At 26.1% G+C, this 14517-nt stretch overlaps 1 protein-coding gene across 3 annotated transcripts; it reads left to right on the top strand.

Moving 5' to 3' along the window:
- The first annotated feature begins 106 nt into the window (after positions 1 to 106).
- LOC147806739 (uncharacterized) lies at positions 107 to 14230 on the top strand. 3 transcript variants are annotated; one of them, XM_087167138.1, is made up of 6 exons: positions 107 to 378; positions 2603 to 2715; positions 3484 to 3583; positions 5306 to 5429; positions 7233 to 7283; positions 12763 to 14230. In XM_087167138.1, the coding sequence occupies exons 4-6, from the start codon at positions 5361 to 5363 to the stop codon at positions 12964 to 12966; spliced, it is 324 nt and encodes a 107-aa protein (XP_087023264.1). In that variant the 5' UTR covers positions 107 to 378; positions 2603 to 2715; positions 3484 to 3583; positions 5306 to 5360; the 3' UTR covers positions 12967 to 14230. The 3 variants fall into 3 exon arrangements, with proteins under 3 accessions (XP_087023264.1, XP_087023265.1, XP_087023263.1); XM_087167139.1 differs by lacking the exon at positions 2603 to 2715; XM_087167137.1 differs by lacking the exon at positions 3484 to 3583.
- The last annotated feature ends 287 nt before the right edge of the window (positions 14231 to 14517 follow it).

Here is a 14517-nt window from a genome sequence, read left to right as displayed (position 1 = left end):
AGGTAAAAAAAAAAATAACATTAATGTATAGCTTACATAGTATTACAGTTAAAATCTCTGCAATGTGTTAAAAAGCTATAAGCTCATAATTTTGCAGCATAAAGCTGAAAAACTGTTAAATGTAAGCAAGTTCGAATTTTACTAAACTATGGCTGCAATTATAATTGTTTATGTAATTGAGCTCACAAGCATGCAAAAAATAAGTGAAACAAACACCAGTAAAGACAGCTTTAATGGCAAAAGCGAAATCTTAAAACTACTTTGATGCAAAGACTCCACTTTATTATGGACTTCACAAAAGTCGAAACACGAAGATTTGTTTCAGTGCGGAAAAGATCATTTTGAACATGGGTCGAAGAATTCTTGCCGACAAATGTTGTAAGACTAAGCATTGTACAACTCGTCTGCTTCCTTTTCTCTGAAATTATAACTATTCATTTCTCTTTGTATGTCAATGTTATAAGTTGATTTATAACAGAGCAAATCTTGAACTCCTGTCTATTCTTGATCAGGAGTATATTTTAGAATTTTTGAGCTTTATTCTTGTGAAAAATGAAATCTTGTAGTTAATTTTATGTTTAGTAATATTTGATCCAAATGGAGTAATGTAAAATATCTAAGAATTATATTGAAATATCAAATTTATTTAAATATCAATAGTACTTGAAACTATGGTTTCAGCTTTCAGGGGTCTAACTAGGTTTTTCTGTGAGGTACCTATTTTGTGAAAATTTTGACATAATTTGTGAAAATAAGGAATTATTTTTAAGAATCAACACAAAAATATGGTTTATAGTTTCTTACGGAATGAAAAATAAAATTTTAAGAAAAAGTATTTTATAAGACTATCGTTTCTCCTAAAATTGAATTTGTGAAGATACCGCTAAGCGGTCGTAAATTTGGCATGGACAGACCCCTGGCTTTATTTTACTCTATTTGTTTGTTTCTTACAGATCAACCTTTTACCAATCTTTTGTTCGATTATTTATTTTTCAAAGTAGTAAAATTTACTTGATTTTTCTTCTTCTTTTACTGAGATATACTGTTTTAAATTTTAATAAAATGTTTTTCTTTCGTTTAAAAAGATTTTCCACCAATTACTCATATTATTCCTCAGTGTTGTGGTTTCTCATTATCCCTTTATTTGCATAAAAAAATCAATGTAATTTAATTTGGTTATTGTATTGTGGTAAAAAATAATTAAATTTGATGTTTGGTAAACTATTTTTTTTTTTAAGAAGAGCTTGCAATTCATAAAAAAAAAGTTTCTGAAGTACAAGTGGGGATTCAGAATGTAACTAATAAACAGAATAAATTTGCTCTCTTGTTGAGTAGATTTTCGTGCTGTAATCTGTGGCAGAATAATCGTCAAGTCTTGGGAACTTCCAGCAGTGGCCTGCGACAAACTTATAAAAACATCACGAAAAGGGATCAACTTGTAAAGTATGACTCGTAGCAATCCCTGGACAAACATCTACATGTTTTTTGTTTTGTTTTTTAATTTGTTAGTTTCAAATCTATTTCTCACCTTGTCAATTGTAGTTAGCACAACAGATCATGATACAGAAATATCCACCTCTTGTTTTTATTGAAAAGACTTTTCCTTTCATTCAAATGCAGTAAAGCAAATTTTAAGTGGTGATATTTTTAATTAAGTATATGTTGGGAAGAAAAGGGTAAGATCTGATAGCGGGGTTAGACCCGGTAGCTTGATTGTATTGAAATTCTGTTTTCTAATGAACAAACTCTGAGTTACACTTTATTAAGCAAGAAGAAGAACCTACCATTTTTTTGTGTTGTTGTTGATTAATTCAAGTCATCTTGGTAAATAAGTTTGTTTTATTTTGGACTTACATTATTAGAAACTATTGAAAAATTTTATTTATTCAAATATTTTCTGGTTTTTCATTCTCCAAATTTATTTTTAATTTTTGAGGGTACTAAGTCATGCACAGTAAATTATAAATAAACATCTCTCAGAGGCATAAGTAAGCAATTGCTTTTTCATCTGTTGACAAGGAAAAAAAAATAAAAATTCAAACTTTTGCCAGTTAAAATAGTTTTCTCAAAAAAATAAAGGAAGATTCTGCCTGGCTAAGGATTTCATAATTAATGTTATGAAAATACTAGAATTTTCTTCTTAGCTTAATCAAAGGCTTTCTTTTTATAATATTTATTTAATTTTTTGCATCAGAAATAAATCAAATTAACTAGTAGGTGAAGGTCCTATCAATTGGTTGTTGCTTAAGAAAAAAGTTACATGTTTTTTTAAATTTTTTTTCACTTTATTTTTGTTTTCTATGTTGAATAGTTCTGATAATAGTAGTATGATAATAATAAAGAGCAATTATGATGCTACAGAAACAGAAATTCAAAAATAAAAACTGATTTTATTTTATGTAAAAAAGTTTTATTAAATGTTACTAAAAAATTATACATATTAAAAAGATTATTTCTTTTAGTTTAAGTTGTGATTTTCTTAAAAGGGAAATCCAAATGATTTAAATATGATTTTAGTAGCAATTTAGATCAAGCTGATTCAAATTGGTTTATTATTGTAACACATTGTTCAAAAATTGATGTACATTTTTGTTTAATATAGGAGTGTTTCCTTACTTTGAGTGGTGCACAAGGTGTCGGAGAGACTGCAGCGGTCAAAGCTTATGTAAATGCTAAACACAAGTCAAGCCAAGAAAATGCTAAACACAAATAATGGTAAAATCTTTTTTTCTTTCCTGAGTTTTGTATTTAAAAATATTTAATGCGCATAAAATTGTTAAAATATTAGGTATGCAATTTGTTCTGTGTTTCTCATGTTTAACTTGACTTCTTTATTTTTAAAAATCCACTATCAAAATAGATTTTAAAATAAAAAATAAATGATAAAAAAATCATTATTTGAAAGGCTTAATTTGATTTAAATTAGTTAATTTATTTTAAATTTACCAATTAAAGATCCAGTACAATTTATAAATATTTTTCAATAACAAAACTAAAACTTCTGAATATTATGGTTAATGTTATTATACAATTATTAAAAACAAATCCCTTAGTAAATAAAATTATAATTTTCTTTCAAGCTGAGTAATATGCAGCTTAATGAAAATGTGAGCTTAATATAACATATTTTTATAATATTTTTAAATTTCAATGGTGTCCATTGAAACATTTGTTAATAGTTGGCAAGATTTTCTAGTTCTGAATAATTAAGAATTTTAAGTTCAATAAAAAAGGTGTTGAAATGAATTATGGATTTCAGATATGACTTATTAAAATGGCGTGTTATAAATACAAAATAATAAATTTGTTTTTCAATATTTTTTAACCATGTTAAACCTAATTTTAAAATTTATTTCAATTTAATTTCAAAGATTTATTTTCATGTTAAGTGAAAGAAATGTTGAATCAATCTTTGTATAGAATAATTTTCGGTTTTGAAAAAGTAGAAAAACTTAAGTTACTGACTTCATTTATTTATTCTAGCTTGAATTTAATGCAGGGAATTATCTTCTGCATAGCAGTAGCCTTTTTAAAAACTTGTGATCTCAGTAAAACTTTTAATTCATTCTTTCAAACAAAAAAGGTAAGAAGAAAGAAAAATGAAATTAATATATTGCTGTATATTTTATTTATTTTATTTTAATTCCGTAAATCTATGTCATAAGAGTATTGCAAATAAACATGTGCATTTATTCACATTACAAAGACAAGAATTAAATTTTATAAACACATATAAAAATAATTTTTCACTGCAGCAAAGTCACTCAAAGAATAAAAATGTTGAGAAAACATGTCAACATTACTGTCTCTTTAATTGTTTAATAAATAATTAAAACAATTTCTTTTCATTTTGCAAAAGTTTTTTTTATTAATTCTTTAACTTAAGTGAAACCGACTAGTTTGATGCTATACGCTGAAATTATGTGGCTAAATTAAATTACATTAAGGGAAAATTTAAGTATAAGCACATAGAACGTGGAGATGATGATAAGGGGCAGATATATTTCAATTGACTAAATTCTTGAAAGTGTTGATTCGTTTTCAGCGATATCGAATGCTTAAACTAAGACTTTTCTTCCTATTTTAATTAATGAATTTTTTTCTCTAGAAATGTATAATGAATTAATTATTATTTTAAATGAATTAATTATTATTATTATTTTAAAATTCTTCTTTGCAAGCACTGACAAATAGTATGCATAAATAATAACAATAACCATAATTTTATAAGTACTATATAAAAGAAAAAGGAATTATAAATTTGAAAATAATTTCTAACTATAGCGAAATTTCTATTTACTCAAAGAATAATATTGAGAATAAATATAAGTCTTAATGTATATTTAATATATAGAAAAAAAAAGAAGAAAAAACACACTGCATTAGTAAATATTTACTTAAAGAAAATACTTCAACTCTAGTTCAGAAAAGAAAAGCTAAAATGTATTACATTACCTTTTAATTTTTGAACATTAGTGCATAGATTGTAACGATGGTCGATAGAAATATTTTAATGAACTAGATTTATGAAAACACAGATTTTTTTCATGCAATACCGAATTATAAAATCATCCACACTATATCTAAATGTATACTACTTCTATCCGATCTGCAACTGATTTTAATTAAGTAATTAAGCTGCAATGGAGCATTATTTTAACTAAAAAAATGAAATTAAATAATATTTTCTATGAATTTTAACACCACTGATTTTAGCCAAGAAGATATGTTGATTCTCTGTAAGGAGCTGCCTAACCATTTCTTCCGATATTTTAGTAATAACAAACAGTTTAGAGTTTTAAAATCCTTCTTCCATTTCGCACACACTGTCAACACCATAAATTTAATTCTTAAAATTCTTACTAATAATATACAAAGAATGTTTGAACGATATAAGTGATATCAAAATTAAAAGAGCATTGAAATAGCCTTAGCAGATGGAGAAGGCACGTTTCTATTCAGCAGATGTGACGTCATAACCAATCAAGGATTGTTTTTGATTGCATCATTTATGGAGGCCTTTTTGAGAAATTAATAATATTTAATAATTAAACAAATAAGCATTTGAAGAAAAAACAATTATATTTTCGGATTCAGGAGAGAATTTCCAATTAGTTAGATCTGAAAATAATATACTGTAATTGTCCATTATGTATTTATTCAAACTAGGATTCTTACGTAAAAATTTGATATATTTGCCTGTATATGACTTGGTTGACATCTTTTATACCTTTAAAAAATTAAATAATATTTCTTTTCTACATTGTGTATAAATGTTAAATATATTTTAAAATCTCTCTTCTAGGCTTGTTCTGCTTTGGAGATCAGATAACCTCTAGGGAAACTCAAGTTCAGTCCTTATGTCTATTTCTCTTACAATCTTCAAAATATTTTTATATTCAAATGGTAAAAGAATGATACTTATTGAGGTGAGACTTTTTTTATTTAAATTATTTAATTATCAAACAATGACATTTAAAAGAGTGGGAACTGGGAATTTTTTTTAAAATTAAATTTCTGTATTAGTTTTTTTAAAAATGCTTTTTAATATCTCAGCCTTTTGTTGGTACTTTTTCTTATTATAAGGAAATAAATTTTTCTATGGATTGCGGTCTTTTCTTTCAAGATGCTTCATAGTGATCTGGTGTACTTTTTAAAAAATTTATTTAGAGAATGATGAAGATAATTTAATTCATTTTCTGTTTTATGTAAAGTGATAAAATATTGTTAAACGCAAATAAGAGTTAAATTTTTTAGTAAGTTAATTGCCCATTCAAAATATTTCCTTGAATACAGACTATTATTATTATTTTCAATTACCTCTTTTTTTTTTTTTACTTATAATAAAAATAGTAACTAAATGGTAAATGTTTTAAAATAAATCATTTTTTTTTCTTTCACACTTTTTGTCACTTTTTTTCTTCTTTTTAAAGCACAATTCTACAAAATGTATTACATTGAAGCAAGGAACACAAATAATTGTTCGTGGACGCAAGAACAAGCATTTTTTTTTCCACCTTCAAGTTTGACTTAAAACTGTTTTAAACTTTACTTATCAATGAGATTATAATAATAATTTAAAAATTGAAGGTGACCTCCCTTTTTCCTGAAGTTGCAATACAGCATTAAAAGATTATCATTAGTGTCCACTGGAATGGTACGGAAGTTTCTAAAAGTTTAACGAAAGATTATAAGAAAAAGTATGACTGAAAAATTTAAAGAATTCACCTATGACTGGTTGACCAAAAGTGGCTTATAGCGTTTTCAATTTAGCCCATGAACTGTCTTAAATAAAATATACTAAGAAAATAAACATACCGTAAAAAATATTTTCCAGCTGTACTCATCATTTACTTATATATTTTATAATTTTTCTCACATTATTGGATTGCAACAATTTTGTTTTCAAAGTCTTGTTTATTATGATAGAAATGATTTCAAAAGTTGAAAAACATATAAAAATAATTATAAATGAGATCCTCACATTCATCTCATACTGATTATTAACAATTTTCAATTTTTGATTAACAGTTTGAAGCAAATGAAAATTTTAATTTCCTGTTTTTTTTTTCTTCTTTTTTTTCTACTTTTGCACTCCTATGAATTTGTTATAATTGTATCTTTATCTGCAATTCAAAAAAGGTTTTTCATCGATAGTACATGAAAATTTATTTTTTTAAAGTAAATTTTTCTTATAAATGTTATCGATGACCGCTTGTAACAAGCAGTTATATAAAACAGTTTATTGTGTAAGCATTTTTATATTGTTCTTACTCAAAAAAGTATCAAGTTTAATACTTTTCTTCTAATAAAAATACTTTGATCTCTTAATTAATTAATTTGTATTGAAAAACAAGTTCAATAATAAGTTTTAAGTAAGTTCAATTGTAAGAATATATTTTTTTAGGAATCTCATAACTTTGAATTTTGACATGCAAATTTTTTCCAGCATTCCTTCCTTTTTTTATTTTTATTTATTTTTAAATATAAAAATATTTCTGAACAGTTTTTTTTATAAGTTGATTTATTTAAAGTTGATTTTTTTCTAGTTGATTTATTTACAGCTTATGTAAAAAATGTTTACTTGGAAACTATTGAGTTCCTAATTAAATCATGTTCATAGTTTAATAATATGTTTCAGTTAAATATTATTGTGCATTGTTAATTTTATTTATATATTTTTCTCTTTCAATTGTGCCCCAAGTACTTTTTAATTTTTTTTCCTCCATCAGGAGTTTCCAAATGTGAGTAAGGGATCCAACCATTATTCATTGCATTCTAAGGTATGCATTTTTTTCATGCGTTTGTTTTTACTTTATATTGAAAATTCATGAAAAAATATTTTTCTTTGGAATTTGATTTAGTTCTTCGAACAACTTTGTCTCCCCAACTCAGAATAATTTTGGCAATTTCTTTTCACTGCCAACTATATTTAGCCCATTTTTACTGCTGCCACCTTTGTTACATAACAAAAACTTTAACAAATATTGGAACCCTACTAAACTCAAAATTAACTTATTATTAGGATACTAGGTTGATATGATTTAAATCACTTGATTTAAGTCATGTTTTAAATTAACTATATATATATTTTTTAATGAAAATCCCTGTTTTAAACTAAATGATTTTTTAAATAAGTTGTTAAGTCAAAAATATTTTGTAATTATATTCTTTAAGGTGTGATTTTTTAGTCTGATTTTATTGATAATAAAGGTTTTATCCAAAAAATATAAATTATTATGTTTCTAAATAGACAAGTAAATAAATTAAACTAGAGACTAATTTTTCTTTTGCTGTATGTAAAACAATCAGCTAGGAATTTAACATATTTTAATAATACACATTTAATTTAATGTTTATTTAAATACTTTAAGTGTTCTTAAAACAAATTAAATATGTCATTAGCATTGAACAATATTAATAAAAGACAGCACATAAAAATTTTCAATAATTTTTTTTTCTTTAATGTGTTCTGATTTAAACTGTTTTACTCTTCACTGGGTATCTAACTGTTCAATTGCCTCCCTGTAATTAAAATTTTAGATGGAAAAAAAATTTTTTTTTTAGAGATTTTAGTTAGAAATATTAACAATTTTATCTATATTATTGAAATTATACTTTTAAGTCATGATATATTGTTAATGTATTTTATTAGATAATTTGGCTAGTATATATAAAAAAATTTGATTTATATAAAATTTCAATTTAAATGAAAATTCGTCTTTAAAAAAAGTTTTGCCAGCTCCTTTAGGATTGTCTTTTATTAGCATCAAGTAATATACATTTACTTAATAAAAAATACGGAAGATATCTAAGATTTTTTTTCAACCTGGCAAACATTTTGTTACCACTCGGCCACAAGTTTTATAAAACTAAAGCATTGTATACAATTTAAAGAATGACAGCTCTGTATTTTTTTTTTTTTTTAATAATGGCAGGCACTGAACTTTTGTTCTTCGCCTTAGAAGATGCCGGAAGTGTTGCTCATTTATCGTTACCCAGTGGGCACCTGTGAACCAAAGTCACAGAGGCGAGCAACATTACCCATGCCACACTGCCACAAATACCCATTCATAGGGTAGGCCATGTTCATACATTCACACATCAGAAGACAGCACAGATAGAGAGAAACATCCATGCCCAGAGCGGGATTCGAACCCGCAGCCATTGGCTTCACAGTCAGGCACGTTAACCACTCGGCCAGCTGGCCGGCGACAACTTTGTATCAAATATTTTACCCAGGGTCCAGTTTTGTTCCTCTTATGCCCATAATTTCATGAAAATGAAAGAAATAAAAATCCCCTGAATATAAGTAAGTAAAAACTCAACTAAAAATATGGTATCAAGGCTATATTTTACCATAGCATTTCCATATTAATTTCATTAATAAGCAATCATTCTTTTACAAAATAGTAACTCTTCATAACTACTTTACTGACTCAGGCTGACAAACAGCACTCAACTACATTATTTAATACTAAAAAAAAACTTATATTCAAATTCTCTTTCTTAAATGTAATAATGCTGACAATAATACTTTCTCCAATCAAAAAACATTACTCAAAACTCCATCTAAAAACTAAACTTTAATGATTTAATCTCTTCAGAACATGTTACAAGCAATACAAAACATCGATAAAACCTTAATTTCATAAATAATATTCTTATTACCACCTTCATTATTTTTTCCCTGTTGCTCAATCACAAATCTGTCAAATTCATCACCACAATGCCAAATATCCACTTCTAATGCAGCCTTGCCTCTCTGAATATCTTCCTCTTCTCACCTTATCCTTCATTTCTTTTTTTCCATCTTTGCAAAATGCTTAAAATATCAGATCAGTCATCGTCAGATTTGGTAAGAATTAAAAATTTGTCAAAGAGAGCTGCAGAGCTAAAAAAAAAAAAGCTGTTTTGAGTTTATTTAATTTTTCATGATGTTTTTTTTTTTTTTTAACTCTATTCCAGATATTATTTTTAATCTTCTGGTTATCTATTAACGAAAAATTTAATTGTTTCCTTAACATTTCTTTGAATATATTTTTATAAGTGGATACATGAAAGGTTGTATGAATGGATCCGCCTTATAAACAGGTGTGACGTATGGGTGTGGCAGAAGTCTTGGCCGTAGATGGCCCACTGAAAACCAAGAACAATTGCATCACCGAGTGCCTTAATGGAACAACACACAACAACATGGAATTTTTAAAAAAATTTACTATGAGAACTAATAAGAAGTGAATAATTCATTTGTTTTACCAGCATTAAATTTTTTTAATGCATATATGAGCCTTTAATTGCTCAAACTGTCAGTATTGTATCATGAAAATGATTTGTCATATCCCACTGTTACATCTGATTTCCAATTGGTGCTAGTGTTACCATTTTCCCATGTGATGTCATCTTTTATGTCATACAATGCATTTGTTATGTGAGATTTGCTTAAGACAATGTATTATAGTCTAATTGTAAGCTTTTTCCCACTTAACAAGTACCCATTCTGATTTTTTGACTCACAAATTTTTGTGCCTTCTGCTTAGAGTAGAATATATAGGTACTTAACTATAAAATCAACACTCAAAATGGTGACCTGTCCTTCTTGGTCTGAATGAAATTGCACTTCTGAACAAGAAGTCGCTGCATCATAAATATATAGAATTACAGCAAATATTTACTCATAAATGCAGAACTTATTTTGACAAAAATATTATTCTTCTATCTACTGCATGCTAAATTTTTAATTTAACTTCTAAGCATATGATATTATGCTGATTATAATATATTTCCGCTACATAACGTATGTTCAGAAAGCTCTTAAATCTGAGCAAAAATAAAGTCAGGAAGAATGCATGATTTATTTCAAAATAAGTTATTTATTACTACACTTTTTAAAAAGATTAAGTACAATTTTTAAACAAGAAAAATATGATTCATGAAAGAAATGTACTAATGTTATTAATGTATCGCATGCTGAAGACTTTGCATAAGACATAGCTGCCAACTGTTCAGAATTTTTCGGATTTGTTCCTAATTTTTAAATCCAATCTGAAAATCTGATATTTTTATAAAAAATCTGAATTTTCACAAAATTTTTGATTTTAAGCCAATCCTTTTTTCTGATCGGCACAAGCACGCATCCTGTGATTATTGTGCTAAAGTAATTTTTAGTAGCTTTTTATTGGAAAATACTATTCCAATAGCTGTTGCTGATTATTTCACAAAATTATTATTTTTTGAAAATTTTTCTTTGTAGTATTTAAACCAGAGTTGGCAAGGTTTAGGACAGAATGGATTAATCCACGGTTTAAACCGTCCTGTCGAAAACTGTCTTAAACTGTCCAAAACCCTTTTACTCAAATTATGTCACAATTTTATCTGAACAATATTTAAAAGGTAAAATAAACATGAAGCTAATAGCATATTGATAATTAAATCTACTAGAGAATATTTGTTTTTAAAAGTGTAATGTTTTATTAATATTGTTTGACTCTTCAATTTAAACATTAAACAAAGGAAGATTAATCAGTAATCAAGTTCAATTGGTCCTCTCATTCAATAGTACATAACTGAAGTTTGACCTTGCTATGCAGGTTAAGCTAATAGGGACTAAGTGCTTGGTTAGTCATAAACAGGTTTATTTTTCTATAGTACTAGTCAAGAATACTTTTATTTCATTCATGTTCGATTCTTTTAGCATAGTGGTGATACATCACCAGTGTCAGTAACTGAAACTGATGTTATGCCCTTCAAAACTGTTAATACATTAAAATAGATGTCTTTTTTATCTTCCTGTGATGCAGAAATTATAACATTCTCTTAAAAAAATATTGTGAAAAGTAAAAGGTTAATTTTTAAACAAATTTAGCATTTTGTTTAAAAAATTATTATGATTTTTTAATATTGCTTTATCTATCCTTATGCAAAAACATTATTTATCAGTATTAAAAGCATATTTATATTTAAAGGATAAGGTATTCAATTTTTTTGTTCAATGAATTATGGAGCTTCAAAAATTATAAACCTTTTCCTATTATATTATATTATTTTCCTTTAATAAGTTAAAGTAAATTGTATAAAAAATATCAAATATTTATTGATACATGTAATTATTATGTGTACGATGGTTACACCTATAGAATTTTTATCTTTTTCCAAAGTTCAAGGTTTTGGACACTTTAAGACAGTTTTATCCAGTTTAGAACAGTTTAAGACAGTAAAACCCACGTGTCCTGTCCAAAACCAGTTTAGGACATCCAAAACCGCAAAAATATTTGTTTATGATGTAGATTATTATTTACCTGTGTTTTATAATTTGGAGATAAATAATTATATATTAAAAGGTAATGTATGTTTTTAATCTATTATACCGGTATTCCTAATTATAAAATATTAATATCATAAGTTTCCCACAAAAGATAGTGTTTATAATTTTGTTTTACTAATTTACATATTTAAATATATGTCTATTAATGTTATGATTTAATAGTTAAATTTTTGTCTTACTCCTGTAATTAGTGCATATAATTTTGTCGCATATAGTGTTCCTAATTTTTGATTCCTAAGATTGGCAACTATGCATAAGAATGCGTTACACATTTTTAATTCTTAATAATGAAGAGTAACTGATATTCCACCATCCTTTTTACCATAGATTACGTCTAGGTTAAGAAATGATGGTTCTTTCATACTTTCATGTGGAAATCAAGATGCTCTATGTTCATTGAGCACTAACCTCAAAAGAATAGGTGGACTTCCATGAAACTTTTGCTATCCATTGAATTTTTGTTTTGAAAAAGAGCAAAAATGCTTAACTCCTGTTTTTGATGTGATTTTCTTACATAAAATTAAACAAAAATTTCAAGTTATATTGGAATGAGCAATTCAATATTTATCAAAAGCAAGGTTAACTTTCATATTGGAAATATACCAAAATGTTGCATATATATGAAAACATCTGATATTTTTATTGTATTTGAAAATATTATTCTTACTACTACTGAGCGCTTTCATGTTTTCCTTATTTTTAAACCAAATGTTTGAAAGAGCGAAAATTTTTAACACCTGTATTTGATGTAATTTTCTTATAAAAAATTAATCAAATATTATATTGGAATCAACAGTTAAATTCAGATTTTCTAACACATGTTAAAGTAACATTGTGTCTATGAAATCGATGTATTGGTCGCAGTAATGACTGTATTTAATAATTATTGCCTTAATTCAATTACTGGTGTTTTCTAATATTGTGTTGTATTGTTTTAGGAAGTGTTTGATAAGACATCTATTTCTGCAGAATCTTTAATTTTTTTTGAAAGAGAATTTCTTCCCTTTATTGATGACATTGAAGCTAACTTTGAATGTGCACTTTGGTTAAGTGATGCTGATTACGTGAGTGCTCTACGGATTGTATGTATAACTCTCTTTTTTAAAACTGCTAATAATATAATTAAAAATTTTGAGAAATAAAGATCAAAGCTCTTTTTCTTACGTATCTTTCGGTTCACAAATTTTTGAGAGAGGGAACAATAACCCCCAAAATAATTCTCTTCTTAAAGCCAAACACTCTGTTTTTATAGTTACATTTGCTAAAATTTCAATCGAGTGCCCATTGACTTTTCCAAACTTTATTCTACCAAATGTTACTCAATTAGAAAGTAATGCAAGAATTTCAATACCCAAAAATTCTATGATCGAGGAGTTTTTTCAATGTTGTATTTCCATTAAAGAAACCATTTCACAGAAACTTACTTGTCAAATTCTTGTTTTTTAATCAATTTGTTTCCTGTTAAAAAAAAAATTTGCGACTGAAAGTCATGTGACATTTAATTTATTTGCAGTACTCCACTCCCTAATTTTAGAATCACTTGTTTCAGTTAAAAAAAATTTCTGTGCTATTTAATTTAGTTAAGGAAAATCTCTGAGCAGCATAATAAGGAGTTTTTGAAGTCATGTATTCGTATGTCTGAAGATATGCGTTACATTTTTCTTCCTTTTTAAAAAATTTCAAATTGGTCATTTAATTTAATTGTTATTGACGAAATGATTCAAAATGTTTTTGTATTTTTAACTTTATAAAATTCTCCAAAAATTTGTTGGTTATGACTTAATAATAATAGATTTTATATCGCACTCTTTTTCTGAAAGCTTTTGTACTCCCATTCAAAGAAATCTGTAAATTATTTTTTCTCAGCAAACCAACCAATCATAAATTTTTTTACAATCGCTAACAGCAATGATTGTAAACCAATTGTTACATTAATACTATTTTTCTCTTTTTTATTTTACCTTTTATAACATATTTTAAATTAAAAAAAAGTTTTTTCAATAAACTAACTATATATTAAATAATTTTACTGTTTTGTCGGTAAATATTTGATTTCTGATTCAAAATTCGAATTGTATAGTTATCACAATATTGGAAGTTTGTAAATGTTGCTTGCATTCCAGAGATGATATTTCCAAAACTATTCCTATTACCCTAAAAAGCAGACAAAGACTAAGGAATGTATAGGAAACATATTACATGATGTATGAACATAAAATATAAATTTCTTTTTATTCATACGTGTTTAGTAGGAAGAAGGAAAATGAAATCTGGTGTTTTAGTTTTGCACTGTACAAGATTCTAGTTGTTAAAACAAGAACAATTAACCATGCTAACCTTTAAACCCATGTGTTTAGTTAGGAATTCTTTAAATATTATAATTTCAAATAAGAAAAAAAAAACAAATAGGTATATAATGTAAAGAATTTAATCTATTTTTTTCCCTATAGAGTATACAACAAAAAATTAGCCAATTTTGCACTTGTGACATTTATTTTTGTATACTGAATCTCCTAAAATAATAATGCTAATTCAAAACAACATTATTTAAAAATTTGACTTGAGATATTGGTTTAAAGAAAATATGATATTAATGAATATTTCAGAAAGGATATTTAATAATAAAAATATATTCAGATGGAATATGGATTATTTTAAAAACAAAGCAAAAGTTTATTTTAAGGAAATCAATC

This window comes from Parasteatoda tepidariorum, chromosome 7 (assembly GCF_982258835.1).
Source record: "Parasteatoda tepidariorum strain Cologne lab strain chromosome 7, Ptep-v5.0, whole genome shotgun sequence".
Lineage (NCBI taxonomy): Eukaryota > Metazoa > Arthropoda > Arachnida > Araneae > Theridiidae > Parasteatoda > Parasteatoda tepidariorum.
This window is presented reverse-complemented; position numbering and strand designations above follow the sequence as displayed.